At 39.4% G+C, this 19,414-nt stretch overlaps 1 protein-coding gene across 6 annotated transcripts in view; it reads right to left on the bottom strand.

Moving 5' to 3' along the window:
* Positions 1 to 19,414, bottom strand: part of ADAMTSL3 (ADAMTS like 3) — a 182,582-nt gene that overhangs the window by 35,257 nt on the left and 127,911 nt on the right. For all 6 annotated transcript variants that reach the window (XR_007628162.1, XM_050309908.1, XM_050309911.1 and 3 more), the window contains 6 exons: positions 19,152 to 19,290; positions 17,610 to 17,660; positions 13,277 to 13,481; positions 12,277 to 12,424; positions 11,554 to 11,638; positions 4,610 to 4,896 (listed from right to left, as the gene is read on the bottom strand). Coding sequence is in view for 5 of the 6 variants with exons in the window: in XM_050309908.1 (XP_050165865.1) it covers positions 4,610 to 4,896; positions 11,554 to 11,638; positions 12,277 to 12,424; positions 13,277 to 13,481; positions 17,610 to 17,660; positions 19,152 to 19,290 (915 nt within the window). In the remaining variant the exon portion in view is untranslated. The remainder of the gene's footprint in view (positions 1 to 4,609; positions 4,897 to 11,553; positions 11,639 to 12,276; positions 12,425 to 13,276; positions 13,482 to 17,609; positions 17,661 to 19,151; positions 19,291 to 19,414) is intronic.

Below are 19,414 nucleotides of genomic sequence, written 5' to 3'. Positions count from 1 at the left end.
TCCTGTGGGAAAACTGCCCTCCAAGGTGATGCTGCAGCTCTGGAACAGGTTGCAATAGGTAGTATCTTCTTAATTTCTCACACAAAGGACGGGAATGAAGCGAGATTCCTTTCAGACCATCTAAACTGGCGATAATCCCATGGGAACTTTTTATCTCGGCGTTACAGAAGCTAAACTGGCCAGCCAAATGAACAAAAGGCATGTCATACCAGGTGATGGGCTTTCACTGCAAATTGCCACCTGGAGTTCATTAAGCCATTCCTGCCTTGTAGCACGACCTGAGCAGCCTTAATTGTATTACGAGAAGAAAATGCTGATATGTGGTGTGTATTTCATTGGAGTCAAGTACAGAGCACAAATTGCAGTGGCAATTCCTCCCCACAGCAGCCTTATTGAAAGAAAACTTACACCTTGTTTTGATGCTGTAAGTACAAAAGAAATACTTAAGAGTTGTTAAGTACCTACCGAACACTCCCTTCCTGTTCCTCAGTTCGAGAGCTCTATTCAATAAATAACCACATTTAATTGATGTTACATTTGCTTGAATGTCTTCACAATTAATCTCACCCAAACTGTAATTTTCCATTAGTTGGAACTTCAATCACTGATAAATTTCTTACTCTACATTGATTGGAAAGCGGAAAAATCTATTATTCAAACAAGCAAAGTTTTATATGTATGACTTTCTTGGCTTATAATATAAACATAGTAGATAATTTAACTAAAACATTATGTATGCAGCAGGGAGCATTAAGTATTTTTACAGTAATCTGATGCACTATTGTAGTAATTACCCTACTATTCCATGAAATAGAATATTTTCTATTTTAACCCAGCATTCAAACCACATACATTTACATTCTTTTACAATCTTTTCTGCGCAGTGAAATACACGGTGCACGAAGCTGTGTGAAAAGATCAAAATGCTTGAAAAAAGCCCAGAATTTTCGCTTCGGCCTCTTTGAGAGTACAAAGAAAACAGGGGTCAAAAAGTTGGTGGTCAAATGGTGAGAGGGTGGATCTGTTCTCTGTACCTGGAAGAGGAAGGACAGATAGTCGCAGTCTGGTGGCTGCTTAAAAATATGTACTAACAGCTGAAAATAACTCAGAAGAAATGCCAATCCTTGAGCCTCTCTGTAAATCTGTTTTAAACTTCTGTAAAAGAGTAAACAGTATCTGCAGTTAATGAAACCAGGGACAGGAGTAACAGTTATCAAATTAACTACAACACAAGTTGAGATCAAATGCTCTCAGCTTTATATGTGAGTTTCAGAAAGGTCACTGTTTTTCTCAGAGCCCTTAAATTTGGCTAGAATCCATTAATTTTCTAAGAATCTCAGGTTTCTCATAAATAAAATGGTAAACTTTTAGCCCTTATGGTCCAGACAAAAGCCCAAAAACACAACTTGTCTGCACCCTAAAGTTTCCAAAGCCACAGACTATAGAGGAAATAACAGGAAGTGCCTATGTTATTTTTTGTTTAATCTCGTTATTTTTAGGCCAGTGTAATTACTTAAGGGGGCTCAAATCATAATTTCTGAAGCATATGGAGTATCAATAAAAATAATAATAATAATAATAGCTTTTAACAACCAAAATCCATCTCTTGCAACTGAAGGTATATTTAAACAAGAAAATGTTCAGCTGAGTAGTAGTTGAGTAGTTAAATGATTGACAAAACTAAATAAATACTATACAATACAACAAAAACATTTCTCTTCAGGCGTACTCTTTATTCTGGTAACAATTCTCTACAGAAGATATTATGGGAATTAAACTTATGCTGGGGGCTCTCACATCAGGGCCAAAGTTCTTCAGATTTAAAAGAAAACAAAAACAAAACCGAAGAAACCCTCGAACAACATTCTGGAAAAATAAAGGCAAATCCTGAGGTCCCCAAGCACACAGCTGGCTTACTTTCAGTTTGGGATTTTTCAGGCACGGAAGGAAAATCAGATCTTTAGCTTTCAGGACGGTTACAGAGCTTCCTATGGATATTAAAGGTGCTTTATTATATCTGCTTTATGACAAACAGGACTCAACAACTTTTATTTGCACTCACGAGAAGACTGATGAAAGAAGCATTAATTATGCTAACAACCATAACACAACAGCTGTTCTCGAGAGCTGCAAGTTGTACGGCACTCCAAGTGCTGTGCACGCAGGTTTGGTGCAGAAAGCACAAAAATGGCCCAGGACTCATGTTACTACTGCTCTGGAACTGGAAAGATGGTGTTTGATATTGCCTTGCAGATGGCTCTGTAACTCTAATGTCTGAAAAACCCCAGTGTTTCCATCTGCATTTTTTCGTCTGCTTCGCTGAGAGACCAGAGAAGACTTTGAATTACAAGTCCAGTCTGTATGAGGATTAAAAAAAAAGGTGCAAGTGACAAGCTCTGAAACAGAGATTCGGACCTTGCTCAAATAGTGGCTATAAAGCTTCCAGCCTACACAGACCCCGCAGACTTTTCCCTCCTTCAGAGAGAGTTAAGCACCAAGAAATGGGGGTAGGGAGTTCTGAGGGTACAGAAATCCACAGGAATTTATTTTAATGGCCACTGCTAGATACATACATTCTAGAGAAAAAGTACCTAATATAATTTACGTTACACTGGGATATTCCAAACTCAGAAAACATTTACTTCTTGTAACTAAAGAGTTCATCTAATTGAAATGAAATTTGAACATAAAACTTAGCAGAAATGGATCAGCTCCTTTAAACTACACAATGGAAAAATAGTAGACAGTGAGATCATTAGTTAGTATATTGCAATAAGTTGGAAACAGAAGAGATGTCTGGTTCCCTTAAAACTATTTATCGGCAGGTAATTTTTGGTCTGTTTGAAAGCCTTTGCCAAGGCAGCCAGAAGACCAGAACTGATAGAAGGAAAAAATCACTGGTACCTAACTAGCATAGCAGCACAGGGGCTTCTGAAGCTGTTCATTGATAAAACACCCTGACAACTTCCCACATTTCCCCGGAGCATCACATAAGGAAAATGTCTAGACACAGTACCAATGATACCACAGAAGTCTTAAGAACACAGATATTGTCTTTCAAAGTTCTTCAAGTGGGTAATTTCTACTGCATATCAAACAAATGGTTTAGATTACTATGAACACCTACAGGACAACTCTAGGTCAGAGAACCTACCAAAATTCATGAAAGGGTCAGAAGTCTACATGAGATTCTGCTCATCAGTAATTCTGAAGTCCCCTCAGATGAAACTACTGTATTCAGTACAGGCTCCTTAAATTACTATCAGCTTGCACACCAAGGGCAAGCAGATGTTTAATGCATGGACAAACTCACCCATGAAGATGCAGGCTATGTAAACATGCACATGTGCAATAGCAGGCAAAGACTAGAGATTATTTCAGCCTAGATATCTGATAATGTCCTCAAAGTTCAAAAACTTTGGAGTTTTAGAACACCTCCTTATTTCCTTATTTCTAAAAACACTTCTCTTTAAAAAAAGAAATGGAGATACTCAGTAACAATATCTGTCGCTTCCATCTCCTGTTTATACTTAACTGGACTACAGTCTCTCCTCCCTTGCCAGTAATAATGCCCACTGCAGGTAGTGCAGGGAATGGGATGTTTCAGCTTTTGTGATCGCATGTGCTGTTATTCCTATGGATCAACCCCCTCAGTAAACAGCAGTAGTAACTGATAAAGGTGGCACCATCCATCACTTACCATCCTGCTGATCCCATTCTGGGGCATCCCTCCCAGCTTCTGTCTTCCAGGTTTGAACTGCTGAACAGCACAAAAGAGGCTGCTGTCTCTGAGCTCTATCTGGCTCTCTGCTTCCAATTGTTTCTGTTCTCCCCTTTTCTACATTTTTTATTTCTTCTATGGGTACAACTGTCTTCACTTCCCACTGATGTCAGCAGTCCTGTCATATATAGGTGTGTTCACAATTCCACTGCCTCCACTTAACACTTCATAACTCACTTGTGTTTGGTCCCAAAGTACAGTATGTAGTAGCAAGCTTGTCTAGTAACATGTACTTAGGACGACAAGGAGATTCGATTACATCCAAAAAGGAATGTGCCTAACTACTTGCAGACAGATGTATGGCACGGAGTTCCTATGGAGGGATACAGAGCACCGAGACCAAAACTAACTCCTGTTTGATCTTTGTGCTCATCAGGCTGAAAGCAAGTCTTCCTAATCAAAACTTTGTATTCCTACTTTACTCCAGAAAATGGCAGCATTTTGGAAGATAAAGAATAAACGTGGGAATGTCATCATACACTTTCAGTTCCCAGGAAAAGGTAGGTCATCTAAATATTCCCATCACTGAGGCATCAAACATGCTGGTACCACTGACTATCTGGTAGAGGCTCCTGCAGCAGCAAGACTAAAGCAAGTCGCTGTATCAACTTCTTGCACATTACTTAACCAAATAAAGTCAGTGTTTGATAAATGAAACAAAGTAGTTTGAAATACTCTAGGGATAGGCTAGAAATATGGTAAAGCTCGTAGCTGCATGTTTTCCTACAGATCAGTTTAGCTACTTTAGGGTAACCCTAACAGAAGACCCAACAATATCAAACAATGCCAATTTCTTACAACTCAGGATAAATAAATAAATAAAGGTACCTCCAAGACACGTGGCTGAACAAGGAGTAAACCCAATGTATTCCCAGTCGTAAATCACATTGCCATCTTCAGCATGTGAAAATTCTGGTGTGTAAGGGACAGGATCACTGTCACAGGACAGCTGGTGACAGACTCGTTCTGTTGGCGGCTTCTCATCTTCACACTCCTCCTCAGGCAGTTCAACCTCGGTCTGAGTAAACGCGAGGAGAATTCGGCACTTCACGTCTCGCACCTGCACACCACTGCCACACGTGGCACTGCACGGAGACCAGGGCTCAGGAATAAACCTGCAAATAATCACAGTGCAGCAGAAACACTGCCATTTTATTCCATGTAATTGTGTCTGTGTGTGCACAGTGTGTTTATACACAGAGCAAACAGTACATCATATTATTTGATGCTTAAGTAGAATGCAGAGTCAAGAGTCTTCAGTCTTTCACTTGCCTCCCACATCAAGCCACTTACCAAAATTCATAAAAGATCTAGGAAAGAATCACGAGGAACAGGGAAAAGCTGTACCCTTTTTTGAGGAAAAAAAAAGATATCACCTAAGTCTCCTTCTCGGTCTCCTTCAGTGCTAAGGAAGGGGAAATTATGAAGATATTTCTACACAACATAAAATAGCTCCCCAAGAACACAGAATTGGGTATATGCCAAAAGTATATTTGCAGTCTGCTTAAATCTAAGAGGCCTTCACCTTATGTTGTGCTAATAATCAGCAAGGAGAGAGAAGAGGAGCACTTTCCAAATCCAGCTATCTCCAATGCCCACCACCACAGGCTGCTCTTCAGATTCAATCTTGTAACACCCCCTCATCTTCAATAAAGAGGTCTATCCAGAACAGTCTATAATCCATCACTTTTATTAGAAAGCACTTATGCTCCTGATGAACTAGAGTAAAATCTTATTTTACAGATTGTGATTTTGTTATAATATTCTCTGACTTTGAGGAAAAATGACAGCAATTTCCAAAGTGGTACTAGAGTCAAGGGGTTGAGATTCATTAATAAAGTCATCCTGGGTGGCTCTGGGGTATATTTTGTAAGAAATCAAATAAAGAGTTTCAAAGGACATTTTTTTTTTCAAAAGGTTGTAGTTGCTCTTTATTATGTGTCCACATGCAGTTGATGATCAAAACACCAGCAGGAGATATAGGAGGATATATTTGACCAATGTTAAAAATGAATTTGGGAGAAAAGATCCAAATTAATATTCAAAGATTTTCCCCTTACCTTGGATTAAGAATTATCTTTCCCTTACTGCAGGAAAGTTGCCCTTACAAATATAAGAACAGTTGTGTAAGACAAAAATCAGTATTTATGCTCCGCATACACAGTAAGCACAGAAAAATGTCAACAGTGTGGTTGATTCTGTGGACAGTTTTATCATCTTGTGCCAATAACTTCTTGTCAGTGTACACAGAGGAAGAATCCAGTAGAAGAAAAGAGAACAGATGGGTGGATAGCCTGTAAGGACAATCCAATTCAGTCCTTGGGATAGTCACCCAGGTTGCAACTGGGACACACCCCAAGACAGACTTTCTCTGGGGGAAAAGACTATTCCCATTTCCAACAGAGGTTACAAGGTTAACTGGTTATTCTTTAAGGAGATGTTAATGAAATACCTTGTACAACTCTACTACAAAGATAAACATATAAAAGCCCATCAAAGTTTCCTTGAACAGTCTCAGGATTTTTGTCAGAGCTAAATGACCCTCATCAGATCTCAGTAAAGGGCACCCTATCCCCAGCTCCTCTTCACACTGAGGAGAGGCTGCAAATGCTCATCCCTTCACAGATCTGACTGCCTTCCAAGATGACTACAGTAGATGACCATACTGATTTTTATTGGAAGAGTACTATCAGCATGATGGATGGCTGTGTCATAAAGTGATCAAATCTGAGCAAATGCCCTACTGGCACAACCTAACAGCCCACTGAGTCTGAGCACTCAGCTGCTGGGGGTCAACGTCCAGATGCTCTGGATAACAAGTTCTACCAGAACATCTCCGGGAAAAGCTGCAAAGGAAGGCTCTCTCTTACTCCAGCAGACAGAATCAGCTTAACCCTGAAACAGCAGATCTCACAGTCTTTTCAAAGAGAGCCATGCAAACAACCTAAGGTGGCCGTGGCAAAAGCACCCTCATCCAATGAAACACTTAAGCATGTGCCTAACTTTAGGCATATTAGCTGTGCTTTGAAGTCAGTGGGACGATAATGTGTTCAGAGGGAAACTTGTGCTTAAGTGCTTTATTGGATCAAGGCCAGTATGAACAGGCTTCACAGAATGATTACTTTCTTCTCCTTCTGTGTAAAAAAAAAAACAAAACAACCAAAAATTGAAGTCCATTTGTAGTTATGTACCTAACTGGAAACATAAAACTGATGGACATTTATAGTTTAAAAGAGTTGGTTGGTGTCCTAACCACACCTAAGAGTTTGCAGTCTGAAAGCATAAGTTCTTTTGGTAAAAGAATGACAGCAGCATACGAGAAATAAGTGTTAGTTTTGTGTACTGCTAGTTGAATGCATTAAGACATTCCACAACAATGTAAGACACATTCTTTTGAAATACTGTAAAAATAAAGGCAATTTTGAACCTTAGCAATTATTTCATTCAGCAACCAACTGATTTATAAAGAAACTCATTAAATTCTAAGCATTTTTTTCCTTTATTTCTAGCAAGGCTATATTATAATTGAGGTTTTCCTGTTGAATATTAGTGTCTGATATTTTTTCAGTGAAGTGCAAGATAAAAATCCAACACACAAAATACCTTCTATTCTACCTTGGCATTTGCTAAACCAGTCACATGACTATTGAAATCTTAAATTATAGAACTGCTCCAAGGATGATCACGTTGAAGTCACACTAAACACCTTCAGTAGAAGCCAATGGAGATTGCCAATCCAAAATTAGAGCAAGGAACTGACTGGACAATAAGAGAACTGAATTTTATCTGATTTTTTAGTTTAAGTACAGGATTTTTAAAATTTTTATTCTATATTTAACATGCAAAAGCAAAGCCTGGGATAGGTCACTAAAGCCAACTCCACCAGCCTCAGAAGTGATCTATTTTTCACTCCATGGCATTCACAGCATACACATGGCAATGCTTAGGGCACAGCACTTCCCTGAAACTCAGTCTGCCTTCAACAGGCAAACACTCAGAGTCATCTCAGGTTGGGATTAAGAAGCCTCAAAGTACTTGTACTACAATGCCTTGTGGATCACTGGGAATTTATAATGAGTAGGACAGTTGTAACTGAAGATTTTCTGAGATCTTTAACTAAGTTTGCAGATGAAACATCTGATTAAAAAAAAAAAAAAAGGAAAAGCAAGGAAAAATACAAATTATAGCAGGTTTGACTTTTCACAATCAGCCTTTTTGTACAGTCATTCTTCCCAGGGCAGTACAGAACTAAAATGCTCCTATTTGTGCAGGTATAAATAATGAACACAGTACAGATGCAGTGGAGGGCACATCCAGGCTGCAGCATTACCAGTCTAACGCTAATGGGAATGTGCACTCACCTGGCACACGCTGTAAAAGCCAGTGTAGGATGACCTGAGAAATGAAGCGGTGACCTAAATTACTGATGATAAAACTGGGACAGAGCAGCCCAACACAACCAAAACAAATCTCAACTGAAAATTGAACTCAGTACAGCCCTCTGCAGCTTTCTAAAGACTTGGAAAACACGGTGTTTCTTAATTTTATTTTTTTTCCCCCTCATGCCTGTAGTTCTTGCTTTCAGTAAAGACAGGAAATGCCTAAATCCTGAAAAAAAAATTCTGCTCTTGTGATATTTCCAGTTCTAGTGCACCAAGGGGCCTGGATAAAAGTTTGAGTTATCTGAAATGGTGGCTGTTACTGGGGCAGAACTTCCACAATGCTGACACCCTGCCCCTCCCTACAGCACCACCACTGCTCTGCACAGTCACACTGCTGGTTTTATCAACATCGAGTCTAATGTGTTTCACAAAGTCACCAGCCCGTTTCCAGAGAAGCAGCTGTGAAAAAATGGGTAATTCTCTATCACCAAAGGCACAGCGAGGACATTTCTGTGGAAATGACTCCAATACAATGAGCGTGAACCATTGTGAGAGACACTGCATTTCACATCCAGGGAGTACAACTGCACAAGTCTAGTGATCACTTCTTAGCTCATATTACTGAAAAAATGTATCAGTTTTTGAAACCATTTCAGCTTTGTCCTAAGCCATGACATGGAAAAGCAGTCGAGGTGTCTATTTCTATAACTTAAGACTAATAAAAACGATGCAAGAACTTGCTTGATCTTCTCTGTGAATCCCACTGTAACTAAGAAGGCTCGAGGGAAGAACATTTAAAATAATGATTGGTATCAACTGTCATCACATTCCACAACTAAAAACTGAAAAGGTCAGACCTACATTTTTCTTGGCCTCACTTTAAGGACAGTCATTTTTTATTTTGCTAATAATAAAAAAAAAAGAAGCTTTTGAACATTCCCCCTCTATGTAAATTCAGGACACCAGCCATGGTAGACCACAGCGGCAGAAATATTTATCTTCCACAAGCTACTTTTGGCATATCCATCACTTGTGGGTTCTAAAACACAGTTGCATTTATTCTCTTATTCATTATCAACTAAAATATCACACAAAAGCATAGAACGACAGTTGTAATAAAAGGATGTACTAGAAGTTGAGACTTCATATTGTGGTTTAAGTTTGCATGACAAGAGAATAACTAAAATTAAAAGTGATGGCATTCTACCAAGGAAATCGTAAGTGTCCTGCTAGGCAGAGGTGGGCTATGAGTTATCACTGTGTCATGTGTAAATTACAGAAAAAATTAAACAGATCCAAACCAGAGGAAAATCTTGTTATAATTTATTCTGAGAAAAGTAACTTATTGCTACAGTTTCTTTTTATAACTTGATTCATGACCCAAAAATCTGTCTCTAACTGGAAAAGACCAGAGCAGTTAGAGCACAAGTTTTAAGGCATTGATGGAGAAACTCTCTGGTTGCAAACCACTGTCCACATGACCAACAGAAAATCTGCAAAAAGGAATGAAGTCAGGGACCAGTTATTTCTCATTTCCCTTACCTGCCAGCTTCCTTAGAAGACTAAAGTAAGAGCAGTTGGCAGCAGAATACAGGCAAAATTAAACTAATAGGGAATCTGGCTGCAGTGTTAGAGCTGGGTCCCAGGGGAGCCCAGAATGCCCAGACTAGGAAAGCACAGAACCTCAGCAACACCTCAGCAGCACCTCAGCAAAGAGGGGATGGCCAAGAGGAGTCATCGGCAAGAAGCGGCTGGAGGAACCTTTCAGACTTAGGTGAAGATGCTTCTTGAAAATGTGAAGGAAAGTCTCAGGACAAGATAAGGATCATGAATGAAAGACGAAAAACATCTCAGTCTCCAGAATAAGTGAAGAAGAAAAAAGATTCAGGAAACTGCAAAACTGTACAGGTGTAACAACACTCTGGGAACTAGAACACATGAATCCATTCACACAGTGAGGCTGCAGTGGAATACGTCTGTCATAACTAGGAAGGATGAATTACTGCTTCCTTTGTCAGGACAAGGTACAAAGGAACCCATGACAAAGTTTCCAGCTCATTTCTGTTGTATTCTATACATACTCTGAACCAGCTGCTATGTCCCTGCCAGGATTTTGTAATGCTAGAGATAATTTTCTTTATAGCTTCGTGCTGAACACTCTTTAGAAGTGGCCTCATACACCTCCATTCTGCTATGCTGACATTCAACAGGCACATTTGATTGCATCACCCCTTTCGACAATCACACTTTATTTTTATGTCTGTGCTACTACCCTGCCTGAATTCAGGGCCACCAATTTGGAGGGTGAAATAACTGCTCACAGTAGGCTGACACTTGACTTGAGAGGCTAGAGCAGTGAAAAGTTTAAAGTACAGTCACCATAACTATATAAACACCTGTTTGGCAAGAGGTTTCTTCTGTGAGTCAGTGCAGGTGTAAAGATTTTATTACTCATGATCACACCTGTTGCTGCATGTGTGCCAAAAATCAGGAATAGCTAGATGGAAGAAGAAAAATAAGCATAGGGCACACTCTGCTCTCAGAGAAATATAAATCCAAAGGAACTTCAGTAAGCTCACCTAAACTATTTCAAACTGACATTATTACAAAAGAGTGCAGAGCACAACAGAATACTGTTCAAAATCTCTCATGAAAACCTTATAGAAGACTAACACTTTCTAGAAATTTAAATATTATGTATAGAATGTATTACATATACATATATATGTAGGTGTGTAAGAAATGTACACAGGGCATACAAGCAACTGAATGGATGTCCTAATGCAAAAGGGTCAGGAACAAGTGTAGCTGGATTTAAGTTATGCTTTCATCCTCAGAACTTGCAAGGTTCATGCTCATCAGTTTTTAAGGGGACTCTCAAAATCCAGATGTCATTTCACACATATGCACATGTAAAATAGCACAACTTACCCCCACAGATTAGCTAAGCTCAGAGATCAGCAGGTTTTTCTCACTTTCTTTAGGCACTGGTCTCACCCCCCAAAGGAAATCCTGGCAAGCCTACAAAATACCTCTTAAGTTTTAATACAACCACTGCATTCTTGAGGTAACAGCTACGACTGGGATAGAACTGCATTTATTTAATTTATATCTGCTGAAATGTTTCCACGGGCATTAATTAAGGCTTAATTAGGCTCAGTTAAGATCCCTTTGAATTGCCCGGATGATATCGAGACGCTGTAATAGCTCTGTGTCATCCAGAACAGGAGCTACAGAAGCTATTGAGATGGAAAATTAGGAACAACTCACAACACAACTCATCTCCCAAGGAGGGTCAATGATCAAAGCAAACTGCACAGCAACAGTCATTGCAGATACCTGCAAAGCACACTGGGAATGTTTCTTCACTGTAAAAGACAATGTACTTACGTTGGTTCTTCTGAAACTGTTATGGTCTCTTCCATTTCATGGGCCTGTTTAAACCATGGCAATTTTGCTTCCACAGGACTTTTTTCTGGTAGAGGAAAATAAACCCCAAAACATTCAGTAATTCCTCCAAAATCAAAGCAATATGTAGATGTTTGCATTATTCACCTTCATACTGCCTATTGATCTAATGCTTTTGAATAGAGATATACTGGATAATAGAACAAAATTTACTAGAGAATTTCTTCATGATGTTTGAGTTCCATTCTTTGTTTTAAATATGCAGAAATGGAGTAGAGAGAAAGAAATTAGTTTGATTATAACTTAATGAGCTGCTGAGGTCCACTGAGAATGCAGACACATTTAATGAGAGCAAACAAACAAGATCCCAGGTGATACATATGGAGTTTCGTTTCCGTTTTAAATATCACTGAACAATTCCTCCTCCCCATGTTAACCTCATTAATTCTGGTTTTCCCAATTTGACCAGACTGTATAGATTTAGTTTGCATGTTCACCTCATGACAGTCTGGCCACATTATCAGCAAAAAATATCAGCAGGGCACTTTTCCTAGCACCAATAATTAAAGTGGTTGTTTCTGCCAAGACTGAAATAAGTCCTAGTAAATTCCAGCTTCTGGCATTTCTGAGAAAGGTTACCAGGGGCTTTTAATTCTCCAAACAAAAATGTAAAACAATAACAGACCCAGACAAAATTCCAGTTACCTTTTGGCTTGTAACAGGGTATTGGCACGACGCACTCCTCTTTTATGTGCAGTTTAAGTTGTGGGTTGCAGCCCCCGACGTGCTGCCCGCGGTGGTCGATGCACAGCACCACTCGGTACCGCAAGCCTCGGCCACAGGTCACTGTGCACTGCAGGAGACAACACAACCACCTCAACCTATTTATTTATTGTATTTACAAATGCTCTTAAAAAGGAACTTACAAGTACTGACGACCTGCTCACTTAAGTTTTTCCACGGAGATGAGTGAATTTGTCCCTGCATTGCTAAGCGAGTAAAGGAAAGGCTGGAGGCTGGAAAAAAATGTCTAAGCTTTGGGAATGCAAATGATCCCTTGGGGTTCTGTAAAGCTTATCTGATTGGCAACAGTCTGAACCAGAGATGGCTGTGCACTGAGAATACACCCTCTCACAGTGGTCATTTGCACTTAAAGCTGGGTCAGGCGTGCTGCAGTTTCTGCACTCTGTGTCAGTGATGTCATTTGGATGAACTAAGGAATTACAGGAGTACTGAGCTATCTGGCTGTATCAGATAACCACAGCCAGGACAAGTTGCCTTGTGCTCTTGTAACTGTAATGAAAGGTAAGAATGCTGGAAAATCACCCTTGCAGACTTGCCAGCCCCTAAGACATACGTGCCTTTAGCTCTTATATCCAGTGAAATACTACATTTCTCAAGAACTGAGACATAAATGATCTGATTGCAGAGGGACCTCACCTCTGTCTCTAACTTCTCCTCCATATAAAGCAGGAATTCAACAGGCATAAAGAATTCTACATGCATTTTTCTCCACACAGACACATGAACATTTTGATTATCAGGCAGAATTGCTTAGTGCAAACGTCTCCTAGAAAGAACTATGAATTATCTTTCAGGGCTATACTTTTCCAATAGCACTGTGCTCATAAACACACGGTAACACAAGACTGGAGGCTTTCTTTAAAAAAGAAAGAATAAAGGTCCAAATTACTTTTCAACTTACTTGAGACCATTCCATTGCCACCCACTTCGGACAATCAAACAGATTGCAGGTCTGAATGACTTTGGGTTTTGGGGCATACATGCATTTCCATTCCTCCACTTGCAGTATCTCCCCATGAATGGTCTCTTCTACACACACAAAACTTCTCCTCTGAATGCCACCTCCACAGGAAACTGAACATGCAGTCCATGGATTATGTTCCCACCTGGAAAAAGAACCCAGATATATTAAAAATAAGGCTCTTTTTTATTCCAGTAACCTCTATTAAAAGAGCAAAATACTGAATTCAACCATAGTGTCAATTAAAACCCACTGATAGTTTGTTTGCTGGATTCTCACCACACACATATGTACTGAATCACAGAGATACATTGCATAATTCCAGGCTTAAATTCATGTGCAAAATCAGGAGAAAGACAGAAATACAAATTTAAGTTATTTCCAAAAATAACTGAAAATCTTATCCTCATACTCAAGTTAAAGACCATGAATATACTGAGCTGGATTACTGGAATGAATTTACTTCTAAATAGTCTAGATCACCTAAACAGAATATTTTTGATTTAATTTACATGGTCATACAGACCCTATGAAGACCAAAGACAGATCTGACTATCCTGACTCAGAGTGTTACTACCCACAGTTGTTCATCATCGCCCACATCATTCAGGCTACCCTTAAAAAAAAATCTGTTAATGAAGTAATTTTTAAGGGAACTCTAACACTTTGGGTAAATCCAGACATTTCATATCAAACTGCCTTGGTCCATAAGGACTGTGAAGAAATTGTGACAGGTATCATTTGGCTGGTCATCACTGCAGCGCTACAAGAGTTTTTCCACCCTCACTAAAATGCCACTGAATGACCCTGTATTCTCACTTTCCAGCTTGCTTCAAGCAAAAGGCAGCTGCTCATCCACTCCCTGTTTTGGCTAACCTAGCTGATTCCTCCCAAAGCAGGGCAATGCATAGATTACAGAAAATTTAAGATTAAGAAAAACCTGTCAACCAGCAGAGCTGTGGGGCAGTAGCCTCCAACAGAGGGATAATAACCTTACGGAAAGGAATATCTTCAAAATGGACATCTATCCACAATCTTTGACCTAACTACAATAAAAACAGAAAATGTTGCACCACCTGAAGTGAGAATCACATGAAGGTTTTTAGGCTACAAACTCAGTTTCATTTATCTCTGGGCCTTAGCGTGAATGCACATTTAAGCTGTCACCTCTCAAATAAACCTAACTTCAATAATATCCTGCCCCTGCCACATTCAGAGATAACAAGCTTCTATCATAGTATTTGTCTATAGGTTCCAATGACCCATGTGCAATTTTTCCTCACCCTTCCCCTCTCATCTCCTGGCTTCCTTCCACCACCCACCCAAAACAAAGCCAAGCCCTGGGAAATGATTCGAGTCCTACAGCACATCTTATGGTTCATCAATGTCCTGTCAGTTAAAACTTATTTCTATTACAACTGCAGAGGCTCAGAGAGGATCATGAAAATAATTATATCCATTATGAACAATGGACTCAGCAAGTACTACAATATCTCACCAAAATCAATTAATCAAGAGTAACTTGGCTATCATAAAGGAAGTCGTAATATCAGAGCTGATGAAGTAAAGGTCTATAAATCAAAGGTAAATTTAAGCAATTACTACACACTTTTTATGATGCAGCAGGTAAATCAAGGACAATTCCTACTTTAAGCAATTCATTAAGCAGCCTACAAAAACATATTTATCATGCTTAAGCTGAATAGAGGAATGAGTATATATACTCATGAGTATACATAAGTGCAGAGCAAGCCATGGAACATTAGCCATAGAGTATATATTCAAAAGAATTCTGAATAAAGCTGTATGCTAAGATACCGATATCATATCACAAATACAAAGCCCATTTGAAGAGCAGCAGTTATACTGTTCTTTGACTTAAATGAAAGGCCAGTGTTAACTCATTTTCTTTAAAAATCTCAGGAACTAAAGAGTAATTAACTATTTAATGCATTAGCAGCTCATGGATTTATATAGGTAAGGCTCACTGTTCTACGTGTAATACAAGGCTTGCAAGTGTTTATAGCATGAAGTTTTATAGTTGTTTTTCTTTATCTCATCAGTTTCAAACACACTCCAGATCCCATACTCCCACAAGCATTTTCAAGATGGAGTGAGGTCCATGGCTACTGGGGAGAAGGGGGGTCTTGGGCAAGCAGTCAAGGAGATACTTTCCAGAACCCACAGCTGTCAAGGGATCCTCAACAGTCCAACAAGTCTGAAATAAATGGAGGCATTCCAAAAGCTTTAAAAGAAAATTTTCATCCTGGGAAATTTTTCTATTTATTTCAAAGGAATTCTCCATCTGTAAAAATATTTCAGTGGGGCATTTACAACTCTAGCCACAGGAGAACTCTTTCAAGATTTTGTGGTGCGCACCACGACTTTCCCACAACTTCCTCGTGTGAATGGGAGAGCAGTGGTAAACACCACAGGACTGCAGAGCAGCCCTCCCTCCACATGGCCCTCGTGTTATGTAGGAGGTGTGATGTTGGACTGCTGGTCGAGGTGAAGGAGTCTGTACAGCTTTGCTCCAGTGAATCTACTTTGGTTTTCCACCCGCTTTGCAAGACCAGTCCTGGGGCAGCACGTAAGAAACAGGTAAGGAAAGAAAAGGCAAAAAGAAAAAGCAAAAAGAAAAGGTGGAAGAAGTCCAGCAGAACCAGCACAGGCTAATGCATTCCAGTTACTTGACAGGGAACAGCACAGACAAATCCTGCCACATGGGAGCAAGACCTGCGTGTGCACTGGACCAGAGTCCCCTCATGATGCAGGTAAACAAACCGTCTGTGTCAGCTGCTGGTTTCTTTCAGGAATTCCTGTAAGAAAAGCTGTTTCTACATCTTTGTTGTGTTTCCTTATGAGCCCTCCCAGCAGAACACAGCCTGTTTCCTTTCTCCTTCTTGCTGGCACCAACTCTGAGCCCTGCTTGGCCGCCTGCTATTTTACAGTCCTTACTCTGAAGCATCTCACAGGAAGACCATGATGCCTTCTGACAGGACACACCGAGGTGCTGAAATGAGGTGGGCCTCTGTCTGTAGTTCTTAAGAGTTTGAAATAAGAGAACCTGCCCACAGCTTTATCGCAGACATAATCTATCTCACCACAGTGTCATGCAGACGTGCTGAGCACAGTAAAGCACAGAAAGGGGGATCAAATTTCTCTTCCGAGTGGTCTCCAAGCCCTAAGTGGTTCAGAAGATGAAATACTCATGTAAATACACTGTGCTGAGCTCCAGAAGAGATCTGAAGTACAAAGGAATTGGCAGAAGAAATGGAAGGAGAGAGACACAGAATACAATTAGAGAACTTTACAGGATAAAGATGTAGAGGAAAAAAAATTCGTGGTCTATGTATTAAAGCCAAAGTACATCACAGGACAGCAGATCCACAAGGACAAATTGCTATAGAAATAAACTGTGACATTTATATCAGCTGTAATCAGTAGCTCCACTGAGCCGTGCAAGTCTATGATTTCATCCTTATTACTTCATATCTTTACTTCTTTAGAAAAATACACATTATTCATTTCATGACCTAATAAAGCAGAGGTTCAACTCAGATAAATATGCATCTAACTCCTCCAACTATAATTCCTTACATTAACAGCAAACATGGCTCGATGTTTTTAGTCCTGAAATTCTTTACAAGACATCTAAGGCTTCCAGAGAAGTTTTAAATCCTTGTAATTGCATCAAGTAAAACAAACAAACAAACAAAACCAACAAAAAAAGGCAACAAGCTGTGCTCTGATGACTTCATTTCAGACAGGAGATATTCGGACAACTCAGTATCTTGAAAGTGACATGTCAGTCTTGACGTCAATAAACAGACTGTAGATATAAAGAAGAGCAGAAGAATCAGACCTCTCCAGGGAAAAAGAAATTCTGGAGTCCTGTATAGGGGATCTGTCCTAAAAAACTGCATATAGCTTTAAAGTAAAAACCTTTCAAGACAAGAATTCACACATGCAGTTTAAAGAACGTGCTCTTCTCAGCACTACAGCAGAAGGCGGCTTAGGGGGACAACTCTTTATTTTAAGACTTCACATTGGCATTTTCACCAAGAGCACATTAACCTCTTACTGCTAAGCTAATCATTCAGAACATACTGAACGAATCACAGGCTTCAGAAATGTTTACAAGACTGTTTTAAACTTGCTCTCCTGTGTAGCCAAAAATCAGAAGATGTTCCATTATCTTAGTACCCAAGTAGTGTGTTTGCAGTGAAAATTGTGCTGATGCTGACACATGTGCTACCCTGATTGTACATACCGAGGGAGTGGCTGGAAGTGATCATAGGGCATGATTTCTTTAAATCCATCACTGTCAAAAAAAATAAACATTGCATCATTATTTCTCATACCCGAAAGTGTACATCAAGTACATGCTTTTATGTGATGATGCCTAAAGTAAGCAATTCCCAGTGTGAACTGAAGGAATCTTACTTCACTTACACATTAGCCTTATGTCAAACAATGACTTGATCTTACCTTTCCTGCATGGATAGAGGGCTATTCACCATGCAATTTCTCCATTTCATACCACCATAAAATATTAAATGAGCAAGCCCTCAGCAGAGAAATTTATTATCAGTGTTCCTTTAGGTCTGCACTACTTTGTTAACAAGAAAATATTTATCTGTAACAAAGACTGCTGAAGCAACATGAGTGACAGTGAAATAAATGCATCACAGGACTTATCCTAGGTAGGTCCTGAATGGTGCTTAAGACCCTTCTAGAGCTGTTTTATTTGAACCACACAGCATAAAGCCTTATTTCCAATGCTAAGAAATATGGTATTATATCCAGTAGTACTTCCCTTTTCCTGGCTGTATAAACTAAATTTGCAAGTTACAATATAATTACACCCTTTCTTTTCCTAATTTTCCCATTCCAGCTATGGAACATTTGGCACCCATTGCTGTTAAGCATTACTGAAGTCCTTCTGCTCCATACAGTGATCAACTCTCCAGGAAAAAAAATCTTGAAAGCCTACACATCTATAAATGTTAGAGGTCACTATCAACAATTATGTTCAACAGAAATGAAAGGAAATGGACAGTTTAGCTATAGGAAATGAAATCCATTGAGAGTGTTTCCTTTTCTTCTTGCATATAACTCTGGCTCAGCCAGCTGGCATGTTAATGCAAGGTTCTGGGACTTGATACTGTGATGTTATTTTAAGATTCTTTAGCACAGCCAGGAAACCTCACCAGACAATCCAAAAGTTGGTTTCAAATACTGCAGTGCAATTCAATACAATTTACGTGTACTACAGCCTTTACAATTTGGCATTAATATCCTGGGGCATTTGTACCACAAGGACATTTTCTTTGAATGCTTTTTTATTTTTAATTCCTACTTAAAAAAATCCAAACAAGTAGCCCCAAGCTTTAATTCTTGAAGTGTCAACTCTGCAGTACCAATGAAGAATCAAACATTTGTGATAGGCAAATGAATGAACCAAGTTAATCCATGTGCAAAACAAAAAATTTAAAAGTAGGCAAGCAATCTGTCCTCCTCACACAACTCACAAAATCCTCATACTAGTGCTGTACCACTCAGCAAAGACAAAGCAGAATTACCCCTCGAACTAACTGATATTTGCAGTATGTCTGTATAAGCAAAGTGTTCTATTCTGCAACACTGAAGAAGTGCCACAAATCCACTGGCAGTGGTATCAGCCTTTAATACGTGCAATAATCAACTAAGATTAAGTAGCCTTAAAGAGGAAAAGAACTGCAATCAAGTAAATACAATTGCCTGTTCCTTAGTAACTGACCATATGAAACACAAATCTATTTGTCATACAGACCTAGAGGGGCAGGGATCCATGTTGCATTCTTTTAGCTTGGGCTTTGGTTTCTTGTTTTCTGGATGATAATGACAATAGTGGTCAGGAACAACACGCTTCAGACGAATGTCCACACATTCAGCTGAGTTAAGCTGATAACCTATTGCAGAAGCAAAGTTAAGTTTTGTTATGGAGAGAAATTTAAACAGCCTTGTCCCCTGCCCTCAATAAAGTGATGCCCATTGAAATAATTTTCTGGTTTACTCTTTTTTTTTGCTTGCTTT

Source organism: Myiozetetes cayanensis, unplaced genomic scaffold (assembly GCF_022539395.1).
Source record: "Myiozetetes cayanensis isolate MyiCay16 unplaced genomic scaffold, myiCay2020 scf14, whole genome shotgun sequence".
NCBI lineage: Eukaryota > Metazoa > Chordata > Aves > Passeriformes > Tyrannidae > Myiozetetes > Myiozetetes cayanensis.
The sequence above is the reverse complement of the archived record's forward strand: the minus strand, read 5'-3'. Positions and strand labels throughout refer to the sequence as shown.